This window comes from Orycteropus afer, unplaced genomic scaffold (genome assembly GCF_000298275.1).
Source record: "Orycteropus afer afer isolate SDZICR_OR568_19922 unplaced genomic scaffold, OryAfe1.0 scaffold00142, whole genome shotgun sequence".
NCBI classification, from domain to species: Eukaryota; Metazoa; Chordata; class Mammalia; order Tubulidentata; family Orycteropodidae; genus Orycteropus; species Orycteropus afer.
Window position 1 is genome coordinate 4,401,293 of NW_006921729.1, and position 17,468 is coordinate 4,418,760.

Here is a 17,468-nt window from a genome sequence, read left to right on the forward strand (position 1 = left end):
TCTGCCACTACCCACCCAAGCTCCAAGCCCCACATAAGCAGCAAAGAATCCTTTCCCTCCAACACCAGCTCCTGTACAAAATATTTAATCTGGGTGATGCTCCTAGCCCTCTATCACACCAACAGGACTCATCTAGGTACCCTCCAGTGCCCAATTCTCCAAAACTAGGACCATCAAGCAGAGTGAATGCTTGGGGGGTCATTTGGAGACCAGAAACAGGATACAAAAGTGCCCCCAGCAACAGCAGTCTGCACATCATTGGCCTAGGCCCCAGGGGATGCCATCAGGGATCTGTCCCAGCCCAGGGCATTATTCTGGGGCAGAGATCTGGGCCTGGCTAGCTGGCCCCTCAGTCTCCATCCCAAAATCCCGGCTCTCTGTGCTTGCAGGCTCCTCTTCAGCCTGAGCTTCAAGCAGCTCAGCCGACAGTCCATCTTCAGGTGAAGCTGCAGAAGTGAGGCTATCAGGAAGAGTCAGCTGAGGCAGGTGGTCCAGCTGGGCCTGGGCGCCTGGGCTATCCAGGAAGGAGACCTCAAACTCTGACCCAGACCATGTGGCCTCACCTGAAACACAGAGGATAGAGCTGAGGAGGCCTGCAGGATCAGGACACGAGGCAGGTGCTAGAACAGTTACCTTACTGATCTCACTCCCACCTTAGGCTCTGATAGGAGATGTGGGCCAATGTACAACACACCTATATCCAACCCAAGAGGACCCACTTGGGTCCTCTTACCCAAGTAAGAAGTTCAGGGCAGCCTTCCCAATAAGTTGGAGTCCTGGCTTCAGAAGGTACCAGCCACTCACCACCCCGCTCCTGAGACCCACTGCTTGAGCAGATGTCCTCTGGCCCTGAGGTGGCTGTGGAGGTCAGTGCTGTGGAAGAGGATAGACCAGGCCAGAGACTGGTGTTGCTGTTGTCCAAGAGGGAGATGCCCGATACATCTAGGAAGCCTGTGGGTGGGGGTACAACACAGATCCTGACTGACAGCCGGTACCCTGGGCCCACCCTGCCCTGTTGCTGGGGCATCTAGCACAGCTTGTAAAACTAATCTCAGCCTTAGTGATGCTCCCACCCAATGCCAGAGAGGTTCCAAAAACGTTGCCTTTTTCTGAGAGAAAAGAGCCTGAGGCTGGGCATGGTGGGAATTACAGGCCTGCTCGGTCCCCAATCCACTGTGTAACCTAAGCGGGCCTCCTCTCTTCTCTGAACTGTAGACTCCTCACCCGTACACTATATTGCATAATCTGCAACTATCTCAGCATATATGAGAAATGGGTCAGCGGGTCTTGAGAAAGGTTTTGCACTGCTGCTCTTCAGCACCAGCGATGCAGCTTCTTCAGCCTCCTCCAGGGCCTGCCCAGTACCTGGGTCCATGACTCGCTGCAATGGAGGTGGAGGCTGAAGAGGAGTCTCCATGGCACATGGAAATCCCTCCAGGTCTGGAGCACACTGGCTGGGACTCCCAGGTGCAGGGAGCTGTGCATCCATGGAGGAGTCAGGTGCCTGCAGCAGGGCCTAGTAGACCCAAGGAAGAAGAGGGAGCAGGTAGGGCGATCAGGATAGTGCTCAGAGATGGGGGCTTACGCAGCCCAACTTCATGCTCACCAGCACGCCCACACCCCTTGTGCACGGCTCTACCTCCAGGAAGAAAACAGTGATCTGCACCTTCCTCTACAGGTGATGTGAAGTAGGCCAGAGCAGCTTGGTCTGGTTTCCCTCCAGTGTCAGCCCTAAAAGGGACACTCTCCCTACTCCTCTGAGAAGCCCACCTGGCCTTAACATGTTCCCTCTGCTGCACTGGGTCTCCATCAACAACCCAGGATCCAGCCATGCCTGGAAAGTAATCGTCACATACCCCCCGGCTCAGCCTCGAGGCACCAACCTATTGCCAAAGGTGCTCTCGAGACCTGTTTAACAGCTATGAAAGTGGGGCCAGCAGTCCCCTGCAGACCTAGCCAGACATCATCTCAGCTGGGGCCCAGCTTTACCAGACTCACTGTGAAGCAGAAAACAAAGCTCTTCCCTTCTCTGAACCTCAGTTTCCTACTCAGGAAAGGAGAACAACTAGCACCCTGCCTTCACCCTCACCCATAGACCCAGGAGCCAGGAGAGCCAAATGTGGGTTTCACCATCTCAGGCAGGGTCCACCTGCTCCGATGGGGTCCTAGAAGCAGAGGGCCTCACAGGCCCCAGCTGAACACTGCCTAGAGGCTCTCCAGGAGCAGTTTCCAAAGTCTTCTCTTCCTGGCAGGTCCCTCCCACATGAAGCTCTCTTCTCCTTCCCAGCTGGCAGATACTCCTCACATACCTCTGTGTAGTCACCGTGGCTGGAGCTCGTCTCTACCTCAACAGGGGCGGGAGGGCCAGGAGAGTCCTGAGGGATAAGTCTAGGTGGCAGGGAACCAAGTGGCTTCTTGTGGCTGGGGGACTGGGTTGGGATCCGGTGCAAATATCCGTAGCCAATACCACACCCTAGACTGCAGAAGGCCAGAAACACCTAATCCAGGGGGCTGGCCCACAGCCCTCCCTACCTTAGCCACCTCCCTCCAGTATTAGCAGTGAGAGGTTGAAAAGGGTGCCTCCTGGACCAACGGCCAGCCTTGAGTCCCCTGGGCCCTGGGCCAACCCTCCACCTCCACCATGGGACTCTGGGAGTCCATGCCCACTGGTCAGGCCTACCCATCTAGCCCTACAGCCCTCTGACCCCAGGAAGTACCTGCCCTCTCCACCCCAGGCTGCGTTGGGAGTTACAGTCACCTCCCGGCAGAAGTCCAACTCTGAGTTATAAACCATCAGCTTCAAGGGCTTCCCCTCATGGGACTCAATGAGCGTAAAGAAGTCCTCAGACTATGAGAAACACAGAAACAGCCCTGCTCTCAGCACCAGCACTGGAAGCATCAACAAAATGAGATCACACTTCTCATAGACAGCATTTATCTCTCCAAACTCCATCCAGTAGACCTGGGGTGGGCATGCCAGGGGCTCCTCACCTCCTGGAGGATCTGGTCTGAGCCAACCACATAGTCTGTGTAGGGCTGCAGGCCAGCAAGGGCGGCAGGCGATGATGGTTCCACGTCCTAGGGGAGGAATCATGAACAAAGCCTGGCTACTGGGGTTGGGGAGCAATGCCTCTCCAGGCAGTGAGTAAGACATCTGTCTTCTGTCCACAGGCCAGGGACTCAAGCTCAGATTCTGCCAGCCTATATATATCCCTCAACTCCCCTACCTCCCCCAGTTCCTCACCTTCCCAGCAGAGGGCAGCACCATAGCCTAGTTCAGAGCACTAAGCTCTAGACTCAGATTCCCTAGGATCAACTCCTGGCTCTACAAATTGGTAATTGTGTGACAAATTACATAACCTCTCTCAGGCTCAGTTTTCCTGTAACTACACGTAGGCTAAGTAGTACCTACTCAGAGGGTTGCTAAGAAGATTAAAGAAATAACGTATGTTAAAAAAAAAAAAAAAAAAAAAAAGCACTGCCTTGAGACAGATCCAACTCATAGCGACCCCTCCTTCGGCTGCTGAGGCAGTATCACTACAGAAGTAGATTGCCCAACCTTCCTTCCAAGGAGCAGCTGGGTGGGTTTGAACCGCCAACCTTCTGGTTAGCAGTCAAATACCTTAAGCACTATGCCACCCGAGCAGCAGCTTGGCCCCACAGTGCCTAGTTGAATTGCTGTTACTGCTTCAGGTATGTGGCTGAAAGACCCCCGGAAGAGACAGGAGATGAGAGCAGTGTGCAGAACATGGTACAATGACCTCTTTTTCCCATGAGGAAGAGCCTGTGGAAAGCTTTAGCACTCCTAGTCTCTCAGTATCCCTGGGAAATGCAAAGGAACGTGCTCATTTCACTTATGGGTAAATTGAGGCAGGTTGCAAAAGTAGAGAAACTTGGCCAGGCTCCCCAAGAAGTCAGTTAGCCACAGAGACTAGAAAACAAATCAGCCTATACCTACCTCTCACTCATGGACTTCAGGGAAACTTTGAAACAATTTCAGGCAGCACCTCCAATGGCCTGAACCCCACACACAGCCAAGGCCCTTCATGATCCACCCGGCATGGCTATACTAGAGGCTCTGGCAAAGATGAGGGCCAGCGGCCAACCAGCCACAGGATGCCTTCCTTCCATTCAACCATATCTCAGTCTGGCCGTACAGGGCACAGGGCAACGCAATGACACAAGGTCATGGTTAGGCAGAAGGAGGCCAGGTGGCCTGAAGATATTGGGGAGATCAGTCAGGGGAGGTGGGAAGGGTAGGAGAAGAAAGGGGACCAAATGGGGCTGTGGGTGGACAGAGGACGAGCAGGGCCCTGGCCTAGAGGCTGGCAAGAGGTGTTGGGTGGAGGACAAGTCAGGTCCCAGCCCAGGGCAGGCGACAGAAGGTAGCAAGCAACACTTGACCTCCTTCCAACCCTCCCACTTCCCCACCCCTTGTGCACTGAAGGTGCATCACAAGGTGCGTTGTTGGGGAGGGAACACTAGGGCCGAAGATTGGGCTCAGCCTAGACCCTCACGTAACGCTGATTTAACTTAACAACCTGTTCTTGGGAACCAAACTATGGCAGTAAGCAGGGAGTGGGTGTATTTCCAGCTCAGAGCACCTTCCTTCCACTAAGTTGTAGGAATGAGCATTCAAGATCTTGGGTAACAAATGGAAACAGTAAATATAGGGATGAAGTGGGAAAAGTACTGTTACATTGTGGGGATTCCAATTAATGTGTCAAAACAAAAAGTTTATGAATTGTTGAATGGAAAATGATTTGCTCTGTAAACTTTCACCCAAATCACAATAAAGAGTTAAAAAATGAATAAATAAAAAGATCCGGGGCTCCATCTATAAGCATACATGTCGCAAGTGTACATGTGTCTATGAACACACACTAACAGCAGTAACTAGGCTCACTGAGGTATCTTTTACCTAACAGACCTTGCCAGAAAATACTGTATATAGATATAGAGATACAGATATATGGATATACGGATATGGATATGGATATAGATAAAAATATACAGATATCTCATAGGAGCTCTGGTGCACAGTACCTAAGGCATTTGACTGCTAACCAGAAGGCTGGTGGTTCAAACCCACCAGCCACTACTCAGAAGGAAGGTTGGGCAATCTACTTCTATAGTGATACCACCTTGGAAACCCAAGGAGGGGTTGCTATGAGTCATATCCAACTTGACAGCAGTGAGTTTTGGTTTTTTGGTTATATATATCTCAAATGTGTGCCAAGTCAATTCTAACTCATTGTGACCCTATAAGACAGAGTGGAAATGTTCCATAGGGTTTTCTAGGCTGTAATCTTTAGGGTAACCAATCATCAGGTCTTTCCTCCCTCTGAGTAGCTGGTAGGTTGGAACTATCAACCTTTTGGTTAGCAGCTGAGTGCTTAATCATCATACCACCAGATCTCTCTACATATATGTAAAATACGTATGAGTGTATTAAACGTGTGTGTGTGTGTGTGTATATATATATATATATATATATTAAAATACATAAGTACACACAGGTAGGGATATATATATATATGCCATATATATATATATATATATGACAAATAGATAAGACAGGCTAATAACAGCAGCAGCATTCTGGAGTTCCTCTGTGTCCTTCCAGTAGATGGTATCATTGCCTTTCAAATAAGAAGCCAAGGTATAAAAGGTAAGAAATGCACAAAGTCACACAGCTAACAAGAGGCAGGGAGAACTGTTCAAACTCCTTTCTGGAATACAAGGAAAGAGCATTCACAGAGGCCTCAACTAAATATGTTGTTGTTGTTGTTGCTGTTTGCCGTCGAGTCGCCCCCGACTCATAGCGACCCCTCCTTGGGTTTCCGAGGCAGTATCACTACGGAAGTAGGGTTGCCCAACCTTCCTTCCGAGGAGTGGCTGGTGGGTTTGAACCGCCAGCCTTCTAGTGAGCAGTCAAGTGCCTTAGGCACTAAATATACCTGTTGGCTATTTGCTTCCCCAGGCCCCGCCCCTCTCTCACCCACCAATACAATCCTGGCCCATCCCTTGAGGACTCTAAGCCCCCTCCTCTCCTGAATGCCCCACCACCTGCCCACACCAGGACCTACCCACATGTTCAGCTAATCTTCTTCCCCCATGCTCCACCCACACTGCTGCCCTATACTCACCAGCACATGCCACACCTGCTCGTTGGCCCTGCGGAAGCTGCAGAAGCGCACACTGGCACCCAGCAGGCCCTGTCCGCCCCACATGTTGCTGGGCACCACCTCGACTTCTCGCACCTTCATGGTCTTCATGCTGAACACCTCAAGCTTCACGGGCTTCTCTACATTAGCCTTCAGCAGCGCCTTCAGTGTGCCATTCTCCTTGTTCTGAGGGAGGAGCGGGGCTGACTCCGAGGTCCCCCCACACTTGGACCAGGTCCCTCAGACAGGTCTGAGATGGGGCAAGGGCCTTGGTGGCCAGCAGCCCCAGCAGGGTCTGGTGCTGAGCATACCCAGGTCCACAAGGAGGGCCTGGGCCTGCTGCCACTGCCACCCCCAATGTCCCACACCACCCAGCATTGACAATCTTTCCCCCCTCTGCTCCACCCCCTCCCATCCCATGCCCAAAACACCACAAAGCAAGCAAAAAGCCTTCTGGGTCCTGAGGAGTCCAGAATTGTTTCACTCTGAGCTGCCCTTGGCCAGAGCCCTCCACCCCTCATACTCAGAGGCAGACCACTAAGGACTCATGGCCCTACTCCAAGAATCCATTTGCCCTCAGCCCCTCTTACTCCTAGAGAGTCCAGGGGCTGAGCACAGGACAAAGCCTGATTTAGGCTCTGAGTATAGCCCTGGAAGAAGGACAGAGCCTGCACCACCTCCAGAAGAAAAGGGAGGCAGGAACAAAGCCAAGGCCTGTAGTGGGACAGAAGGAAACATACACACACAAGGAAAGCAGGGGTAGGGTGGGAGGATCTCACCAGCCTTGAGTGCCCGATGGTGATGATGAAGTCAAAGTAGGGCTCCAGGCCTGCCTGCTGGGCGGGGGAGTTCTCCTGCACCTGTCCCACAGCAGAGACCAGTTACTGCTCCAACCCCATGACTCTCCAAGAAGTGCCCCCTGCCCTGGGCCCCAGCCCCCCATTTCACAAAGCATCACCACTGCCCTGTCAATTAGGACATATACCTTGGCATGAGCCCTTCTGGGTAGGCCACACCAGACAATGCCCAATGACAATGGCACTGTCAAGGTTCACTCCAACCTCCCTCACTCCCTCTCTGGGCACAAGTTTTCCTCTTAGGAAATGGCTCTTTCCTGCTCATGATCCACAGATGCTTCCAGAGATGCCTCATGAGGAACCCAGGGCAGCCCTGAGGCTACCAGGAGGGAGCAAGCCTATGGGAAGGTTGTCTCCAGCGGGCTGGGCTGGAGCCCGCAGAAAGCCAGAAAGGTTTAAATGCGGACAGAGAGGGAGGGAGAGTCCCAACACGCAATGGATGCAAGCAGGCTTAGGATGCAACCAGGACTGAGGAAGGCAGCCTGCAGTCAGATCCTGAAGGGCCCCAGACCCTAGAATGACAAGCCTAGGCTCAGTTCAGAAGGCAGTGAGAGCCACCAGAGTGGTGGCCAAGGAGTAAAGATTCTATGAGCAAGAATGAGCTTGGGGCACGGTGCCTGGTAAGCAGTTGTAAATCCCCAAGGCTTGGGTCTGGGCTGAGGGCTCCCCAATGGCTCAACCACCCCACCAGCCTCACAGCCTGGCCTCTACCCCCAACCCAGACATTTCCACCAGCAGCATCCTGTCTGAGGTGCTCCCTGCCCTTTCTCGAACTCCTGAACTCACTGCTGTCTCTAAAGTCTCCAGCACCAGACCGTGGCAGAAATTCATCTCCAACGCTTATTCACAGAGCTTTCCAGAAACACCCCAAAACCTACTGCCATTATGTCAGTTTCAACCCATCGTGATCCTATAGGACAGAGTAGAACTGCCCCACAGGTTTTCCAGGCTGTTAATCTTTATGGAAGCAGATTTCCACATCTTTTTTTTCCTGTAGACCAGCTACTGCCTTCAAACCACTGACATTTTGGTTTGTAGCTGAGCACTTTAACCACTGTGTCACCATGGCTCTTTTTCCTGAAACAATGAGGCCTTTATCCCAAGGTCCTGGACCTTGAAGGTAGGCCTCACAGCCTCAGGCCTTTGGCTGTGGGCACCTGTAGATCAGGCATCAGCCAAGACCCAGCCCAGAAGCACAGGGCTCAGGTGACCACTGGTCAAAGCGCTGCTCTTTTGTAGCCTCAAGTTCTTGATGTTTCCTCATGGAAAATGCCTTGTGGCTTCTGTGACTCACCAGCCCCTCTCGTCTTGGGCTCCCCAAACTGACAAGGGTAGGGAGGGGGGTGGCTGGGTAGCTGATGAAAACAGACCTGCTGAGTTGAAAGGTGAAGTGCAGAGCCTCTGGGCCAAAGCCATTCACCCCTAAATAAGGATTCCATCCTGGCAGCATCATAAATAAAGCACTCCCATGTGCACCTCCAGAAGCTTCCAGGGCTTCCAATGAGCATGAGGCCAGCAACCAACTCCAGCAAAGATTGTCTTCATCTACAAGGGTGCCCTCAGCCCTGCCCTCTATCCATCCATTCAGGGAAAAGGTGTATGGGGTCTTTTGAAAAACATAGGACAATTAATCATGGCTAGTTTGTGTGTGTTTGGGGAAGAGACCCTGTTCAGGGCCACTTCCATGCCAGCTCCCTCTAGTGAGACCCCTGCTCCTAACACTAATGTTACCCAGCTGCCCACCCTCAATCCTCCTGGGCACTGTATCAGCTGCCCACTCTCATTTATGAGGTCCAGAGGCTCTGACTCACAGGCTTGACCCTCCCCTAGCTCACCCAGCACCTCTACCCCTCACCTCCTGCAGCCTTGTCCTCTGCCTGGCTATATTTCTCACACCCACAAGTCTCCACAATTGAAACTGAATATGCCCCTGCTCACCCTATCCTCACACATTTTGTCTGTCTGTTTGTCAAACTGTAGTAGCTTCCATGTTGCTATGAGGCTACAGGTTGTCTGACCAGTATTCCAAATACCTGCAGGGTCACCCACAGTGGACAGGTTTCAGTACTCCTATAAGAAAATCAAGTTAATACCACTATCATTCAAATTTAAGGAACTCTGGTAGCCTAGTGCCTAAGGCCCTTGACTGCTAACCAGAAGGCTAATGGTTCAAACCCACCCAGCCACTCCTCAGAAGGAACGTTGGGCAATCTACTTCTGTAGTGATACCACCTCAGAAACCCAAGGAAGGGTCACGATGAGCCAGGTCCAACTCCACGGCACATAACAACAAAAACAACATTCAAATTTATGCAACCACCAAAGCAAAAGATGAAGAAATTGAAGATTTTTACCAACTTCTGCAATCTAAAATTTACCAAATATGCAATCAAGATGTATTGATAATTACTGGAGATTGGAATGCAAAAGTCAGAAACAAAGAAGCATCAGGTAGTTGAAAAATATGTCTTTGGTAACAGATATGACACCAGAGACTGCATGAGAGAATTTTGCAAGACCAATGACTTATTCACTGCAAATACCTTTTTTCAACTACATAAATGGTCACTATACATGTGGACCTCACCAGATGGAATACACAGAAATCAGACTGACTACCTCTGTGGAAAGAGGAGATGGAGAAGCTCAATATCATCAGTCAAAATAGGGCCAGGAGCTGACTGTGGAACAGACCATCAACTGCTTATTCAACATGCAACATTCAAGTTGAAGCTGAAGAAAATTAAAACAACCTCATGAGAGTCAAAATATGATCTTGAATATATTTCACCTGAATTTAGAGACCAGAATAGATTTGGCCCATTGAACACCAGTGACCAAAGATCACAGGAGTTGTGGGATGACATCAAGAACAGCAAATATGAAGAAAGTAAATGATTATTAAAAACATAGAAAAGGAAGAAAAGACCAAAATGGATGTCAGAAGAGACTCTGAAACTTGCTCTTGAATGGAGAGCAGCTAAAGAAAAAAGAAGAAATGTTGAAATAAAAGCGGTGAACAGAAGATTTCAAAGGGTGGCTCAAGAAGACAAAATAAAGTACTATAATGACATGTGGAAAGACCTGAAATTAGAAAATGGAAAAGGAAGAACACATTCAGCATTTCTCAAGCTGAAAGAAGTGAAGAAAAATTTCAAGCCTCAAGTTGCAATATCGAAGGATTCTATGGGTAAAACACTGAACGATGCAGGACGCTTCAAAAGAAGATGGAAGTCATACACAGAATCACCGTACCAAAAAGAACTGGTTGATGTTCATCCATCTCAGGGGGTGGCATATGATCAAGAACCAAGATATTGAGGAAAGAGTCGAAGCTGCACTGAAGGAATTGACAGAATACCCAGAGATGTTTCAACAAATGGATGCCGTCCTTGTGGCACTCACTCGTCTATGCCACAAAATTTAGAAGACAGCTAACTAGCCAAATGACTGGAAGAGATCCATATCTGTACCTATTCCAAAGAAAGGTGATCCCACAGGATGTGGAAACTGTCAAATAATATCATTAATGTCACCCCCCACCCTGGCAGGAAGTGGGAAGCCAGGGTAGATGGTTGGATACAGGTAAGGGGGAGAGAGAGCCCCTGCCCAGGCAGGAAGCAGGAAGCCAGGGTGGACGGCTGGAACAAGAAGTGAGAAGGCCTGGAAGTGGGCAGAGCAGTTTTGGAACAGCTAAGGGCCACCAGTGTTTCAAATGCCAGCACGATTGCCCATGGTGGATGAGTTTCAGCGGAGCTTGCAGACTGAGACAGACTCAAAAGAAGGAAGAAGCCATCTACTTCTCAAAGAATTGACCAGGGAAAACCTTATGAATAGCAGTGAAACACTGTCTGATATATTACTGGACAACGTTATGAACAGCCCTGAAACATTGCCCAATACAGTGCTGGAAGATGAGCCCCTCAGGTCAGAAGACACTCAAAATACCACTGGGAAAGAGCAGCCTCATCAGAGTAGAATCTACTTTAATGATGTGGATAAAGCAGACCTTTTGGGACCTCCACTTGCTGATGTGGCACAACCCAAACTGAGAAAAAACAGCCACAAATATCCAGTAATAATCGGAACATGAAATGTACAAAATATGAATCTAGGAAAATTAGAAGTTGTCAAGAATGAAATGGAACACATAAAGATCAGTATCCCAGGCATTAGTGAGCAGAAATGGACCGGTTTTCACCATTTTGAATCAGACAACCATCTGATCTACTACACTGGGAATGACAAGCTGAAGAGGAATGGAGTGGTATTCATCATCACAAAGAATGTTTCAAGATATATCCTGAAGTACAATGCTGTCAGTGATAGGATAATACCCAAAAGCCTACAAGGAAGGCCTGGCATAGCGCCTTAGGCATTTTGAATGCTAACCAGAAGGCTAGCGGTTCAAACCCACTAGCCACTCCTCAGAAGGAAGATTGGGCAATCTACTTCTGTAGTGATAACGCTTTGGAAACCCAAGGAGGGGTTGTTATGAGTCAAAATCGACTCAGTGGCAGTGAGTTTGGTTTGGTTTATACAAGAAAGGCCAGTTAATAGTACTATTGTTCAAATTTACACACCATCCACCAAAGCCAAAAACGAGGAAACTGAAGATTTTTACCAACTTCTGCAGTCTGAAATTGACCAAACATGCAATCAAGATGTGCTGATTATCACTGGTGATTGGAATGGAAAAGTTGGAAACAAAGAAGAATCACCGGTATTGGAAAATTTGGCCCTGGTGACAAAAATAATGCTGGAAATTGCATGATAGAATTTTGCAAGACCAACGACTCATTCATTGCAAATACCTTTTTTCAACAACACCAATGGCAGCTATACAAGTGGACTTCGCCAGATGGAGTACACAGGAATCAGACTGACTACATCTATGGCAAGAGGCGATGGAAAGGCTCAATATCTCCAGCCAAAACAAGTCCAGGAGCTGATTGTGGAACAGACCATCAACTGCTCATATGCAAGTTCAAGCTAAAGTTGAAGACAATTGAAAGAAGTCCATGAGAGCCAAAATATGATCTTGAATACATCCGTACTGAATTTAGACACCATGTAAATAAAGATTTGATGCACTGAACACCAATGACTGAAAACCAAAGGAATTGTGGGATGACATAAAGAACATCATCCATCAAGAAAGCAAAACATTATTTAAGACAGGAAAGGAAGGAAAGACCAAAATGGATGTCAAAAGAGACTCTGAAACTTGCCCTTGAGTGGAGACTAGCTAAAGCAAATGTAAAGAATGACAAGCTAAAAGAGCTGAACAGAAGAATTCAAAGAGCAGCTCAAGAAGACAAAGTCAATTATTACAATGAAATGTGCAGAGACCTGCAGATAGAAAACCAAAAGGGAAAAACACGCTCAGCATTTCTCAAGCTGAAAGAACTGAAGAAAAAAATTTAAGCCTCGAGTTGCAATATTGAAAGATTCTATAGGCAAAATATTGAATGATGCGGGAAACATCAAAAGAAGATGGAAGGGATACACAGTCATTGTACCAAAAAGAATTGGTCGATGTTCATCCATTTCAGGTGGCATATGATCAAGAACCAATGGTACTGAAGGAAAGAGTCGAAGCTACACTGAAGGAAGTGGCAAAAAACAAGGCTCTAGGAATTGATGGACTACCCACTGAGATGTTTCAACTAACGGATGCTGCGCTGGAGGTACTCATTCAGCTATGCCAAGATATTTGGAAGACAGCTACCTGGACAACTGACTGGAAGAGATCCATATTTGTACCCATTTCAAAGAAAGGTAATCCCACAGAATGTGGAAATTATCAAACAATATCATTAATATCACATGCAAGTAAAATCTTACTGAAGATAATTCAAAAATGGTTGCAGCAGTATAGTGACAGAGAACTTCCAGAACTGCAAGCTGGATTCAGAAGAGGGTGTGGAATGAGGGATATCATAGCTGTTGTCAGATGGATCTTGGCTGAAAGCAAAGAATACCAGAAAGATGTTTACTTGTGTTTTATTGACTACGCAAAAGCATTCGATGTGTGGATTATAACAAATTATGGATAACATTGAGAAAAATGGGAATTCCAGAACACTTGATTGTGCTCCTCAGGAACCTGTAGATAGACCAGGAGGCTGTTGTTTGAACAGAACAAGGGGATACTGCATGGTTTAAAATCAGGAAATGAGTGTGTCAGGATTGTATCCTTTCACCATACTTATTCAATCTATATGCTGAGCAAATAATCCGAGAAGCTGGACTATATGAAGAAAAACGTGGCATCAGGATTGGAGGAAGAATCATTAACAACCTGAGATACACAGACGATACAACTTTGCTTGCTGAAAGTGAGGATGACTTGAAGCACTTACTGATGAAGATTAAAGACTACAGTCTGAAGTGTAGATTACATCTCAACATAAAGAAAATGAAAATCCTCACAACTGGACCAATAAGCAGCATCATGATAAATGGAACAAAGACTGAAGTTGTCAAAGACTTCATACTTGGTTCCACAATCAACACCATGGAAGCAGCAGCCAAGACATTAATGACATATTGCACTGGGCAAATCTGCTGCAAAAGACCTCTTTAAAGTGCTGAGGAGCAAAGATGTCTCCTTGAAGACTAAGGTGTGCCTGACACAAGCCATGGTATTTTCAATAGCTTCATATGCACATGAAAGATGGACAATGAAGAAGAGTTGATGCTTTTGAGTTGTGATGTTGGTGAAGAATACTGAAAGTATCGTGGACTTCCAGAGCAACTAACATATCTATCCTTGAAGAAATACACCCAGAATGCTCCTTGAAAGCGAGAACGGCCAGACCTCGTCTCACAGACTTTGGTCATGTTGTCAGAAGGGACCATTCCCTGGAGAACTATATCACGCTCAGTAAATTGAAGGGTCAGTGAAAAAGGGGGAGGCCCTCAATCAGATGGATTGACACAGTGGCTGCAACGATGGGCTCAGGTATAGCAAGTATCGCAAGGCTGGCACAGGACCGGGCAGTGTTTCGTTCTATTGTACATAGGGTCACTATGAGTCAGAGCTGAAGAGTTGATGCCTTTGAATTATGGTGCTGGTGAAGAATACTGAAAATACCATGGACTGCCAGAAGAAGAAACAAATCTATCCTGGAGGAAGTGCAGCCAGAATGCTCCCTGGAAGTGAGAATGGCCAGACTCACTTACTTTGGTCATACTGTCAGAAGGGATCATTCCCTGGAGAAGAATATCATGCTTGGTAAAGTGGAGGGTTAGTGAAAAATGGGAAGATCCTCAACAAGATGGATTGACACAGTGGCTGCAACAACAGGCTCAAGCACAGCAAGGATTGTGAGAATGGCACAGGACTAAGCAGTGTTTTGTTCTCTCATACATAGGGTCACTATGAGTTAGAGCTGACCTGATGGCACCGAACAACCACCACCCAACTTGGAGCCTCTGCACTGGCTAGTCTGGCTGCCAAGAACATTCCTTCCCCAAATATCTGTACTGTCCACTCCTTACTTCCTTCCAAAGTATCTGTTCAAACACTACTTGACCAGAGGCCTTTCCTGACCAACCGTCTAAAATAGCACATGCTCATCACTATTTATCCCCTGCTTTGTTTTCTTCCTAGCAGTTATCACTATTTACCAAATTATTAAGTGTTGAGCTAAGCAAAAGATCAGAGGCTTGAACCCACCAGCTGCCCCACTGGAGAAAAGACCTGGTGATCTGCTCTCATAGATTACAGTTTAGAAAACCCTATGGGGCAGTTCTACTCTGTCCCACAGAGTCACCAAGAGTTGGAATCCACTTGACGATATAAAACCACCACCATATATTTATGTTTTTTCTCTCTCTGTCTACATCCAAATGTAAGCTCCATGATGATAGGGTGCCTAGAAATCTGTTCCACACAATGTGTATCCAAAAATACCTGTTTTGATGAACGACAACACTATTGTTGATATTCTCAATTCTTTTGCCTTCCATCAAACCTGCTACAAAATCTCCTGGATAGATGCATACCACTGCCCACCTTTTCCGCTCAGTGCCTTGCCATGATGTCCACAAGAGAAAGCCCATTGCCCGGCGCAGGTCCGGGAACTCCAAGCCCTCAAAATCAGCCCACCTCCCTTTAAGGAAACTCCTGCTTTGGCTCTCCCATCAAATAGTTGATAGCAGAGCCTCCCTTCACAACAGAGATACCACTCAACAGCCAGGCACCACACTGGCAATCTTGCCTGCCTACACTCATCCCTGCATCCATGGCTTTTCACAAAGGAAAGGGGATCTTTCCTGCAGAGGCACTCCTGCCCTTCTCACATGTTACAGCCCCTGCCTCTAGGCAGGTAATCTCAACTTCAAATCACCATCACCTGCAGACAGGCCACACTCCTCACCTTCACAGCCAGATTCTAGGGAATCCACTGTTTCCACCTCCCCTAGACTGCTTTGTGTAGAACTCCTTGTAGCGACGCGGAAGAGACATTCTCAGACCCAGCCTCAGCGGGCTTCTTCGCACTGTTTCACCCAAGGGGCCCTCCCTCTGTTGCAAAAGCTCTCTGTTCAGATTCTGCGGCATTCTCCTGGCTCTCCCGCTCGCCCTTCCGCAGGCTACTCCGTACTGGTCCTTGACCCCTAAAGCGTTTTCGACTCCACGAGCGACAGAATGCTTGCCGGCGGGATCCCCCGTAGCTGGGAGTCACTTCTTCACCCCGATCTCCTGAGAAGAGGTGATCCCGGCGTCTCTAACTGATTCCCCCTCCAGGCCCAGCAAGGCGCGCGGCACAAAGCAGGGGAACATTAAAGCATCCTAAGTGCACCAATACTTCCCGACAGGAACTGGTGCATTTTTCACTGGGCAATGCGCCACTCCCGGGCGGCACCACCAGGAAACGCTCCTGCTTCCTGCAGAGCTGGCACTTACATTGGCCGCAGGGCCTGACAGCGGCCGCAGACAGGCCAAGGCGCCTGGAGTCCGCGGAGCCGCCTATTGCAGGCGGCTCCTCCCGGAAGGCAACATCGACCGACTGCCACCTGGTCAGCTGCTTTCCGGCCAGAACCCTACCGCTGCTTTGTGCCCAACCGCGGGCGCCCAGCCAAAGTCACTGGAGCCGCGGGGGCCACTCACCCCATGCAAATGGAAGCCCTCGGCGCCGCCCGAGGGCTGCTCGGCGCTGGCGCCCAGGCCCATGGCCACCACTGGGATCCGGCGCCCGCGTCCGGTAGGGCGACTCGGACCCCACAAGCCAGGATGAAGCGGCCAACGCAGACTTTCTTTCTCTGGGTTTGATTAGCAGCGCCTGGTCACGTAGGACGCCTTGCCGCTCGGATCTCTGACGTCCCTCTTAGCAACCCGCCAGCAGCTCTGTTTCCAAGGACGCGCGCGCCTCCAGCTTCCGGCAGCGAGAGGCGTGCCCAGGACCCTGACTCGGGAATCCGACTCTGTGCGTCCCCACAAGACCCGGACCAGGCGCTGCCTTCGGCCGGAGATGAGCAGCAATGACTCTTCTCTAATGGTGCGTGGGCCGGGCGCTGCCTGGCCGCAGTCTCCGCGACCCTCTGCCCCTGGCCCCTTGTCCCCGCACGCTGAACTTCTCCTGCCACCTCAGGGTCCGCTCCTGCTGTCCGCTTTGCCCACCCTTCTCTTTCCCAGGCGCTACAGACGGTCCTGGACCCTTCTTTCATCTCTCACTGGCGAGTGCATCCTCTCCGGGGTCTACTGTGCCCCCTGAGTCCCAAATCCTCTACCCAATACTCTCTCCTGAGCTCTCCCAAACTAGCGCATCCAAAACTTTTCTCCATTATCTTGTCACCATTCCCCCATCCGCCTGTTCTGCGACCCCACCTCAGTAGGTGGCACCACCATTTGATCCCACAAACTTATCTCCTACCTCTTCCCATACCCATCTCCCACTCCTATCCATCAGCAAGAAATTTTCAGCTCCTAAATGTCTCCTGAATTCACCTGCTGCTTTTTATGTCATAACTCAGGCCCTAGACATCTGCAAGTTTCCTTCCCAATTGGTTTCTCTGCTTCAGCTCTCTTCACCAGCAGTCAACACACACATATATCTCCCATGCATAAACCATTCCAACCAGTGGCATCAGTGGGGTTGGTGTGGTAACTCAAGGGGCCATGCCCTCCCCATTGACCTCCAGTACCAGACCATACAGATTCCTTAGTACTGTTTATTATGATTTTTAATCATAGAATAATGTGTAATAAATATCATTGTAACTTGCTTAAATGTAGTATTTCTTAGATTGTATGAAGACTAACAAAAAAAGTGTTTTTTTAATTTATTTTTTATTTTTTATTGTGATTTGGGTGAAGATTTATAGAGCAAATTCACTTTCCATACAGCAGTTTACATATACTTTGTCTCATGACATTGACCACAGTTTACCACAATGCAACAGCTCCTCTCCCACTTCCTCCCCATAGTTACCTCTT

At 48.9% G+C, this 17,468-nt stretch overlaps 2 protein-coding genes across 2 annotated transcripts in view; one reads left to right on the plus strand and one right to left on the minus strand.

Moving 5' to 3' along the window:
* Positions 1-309: 309 nt before the first annotated feature.
* Positions 310-16,205, minus strand: GORASP1 (golgi reassembly stacking protein 1). The gene is made up of 9 exons (XM_007945726.1): positions 16,143-16,205; positions 6,947-7,027; positions 6,150-6,353; positions 2,992-3,078; positions 2,718-2,848; positions 2,310-2,478; positions 1,366-1,516; positions 805-951; positions 310-563 (listed from the first exon to the last, which is right to left on the minus strand). Exons 1-9 carry the CDS (start codon positions 16,203-16,205, stop codon positions 310-312), a joined length of 1,287 nt encoding a protein of 428 aa, XP_007943917.1.
* Positions 16,206-16,503: 298 nt separating this feature from the next.
* TTC21A (tetratricopeptide repeat domain 21A) overlaps positions 16,504-17,468 on the plus strand; it is a 55,606-nt gene continuing 54,641 nt past the window's right edge. The window contains exon 1 of the mRNA XM_042781635.1: positions 16,504-16,530. Within this exon, the coding sequence (XP_042637569.1) occupies positions 16,504-16,530 (27 nt within the window). The remainder of the gene's footprint in view (positions 16,531-17,468) is intronic.

Bases quoted from the DNA above. Each gene is read 5' to 3' on its own strand.
- GORASP1 (XM_007945726.1), bottom strand. From the start codon at position 16,205: ATGGGCCTGGGCGCCAGCGCCGAGCAGCCCTCGGGCGGCGCCGAGGGC. The intron at 2,849-2,991 runs GTGAGGAGCCCC...TGTTTCTCATAG, and splicing joins CAGACCAGATCCTCCAGGAG to TCTGAGGACTTCTTTACGCT. The intron at 952-1,365 runs GTACTGGGCAGG...CCCCACCCACAG, and splicing joins GCAGCGAGTCATGGACCCAG to GCTTCCTAGATGTATCGGGC.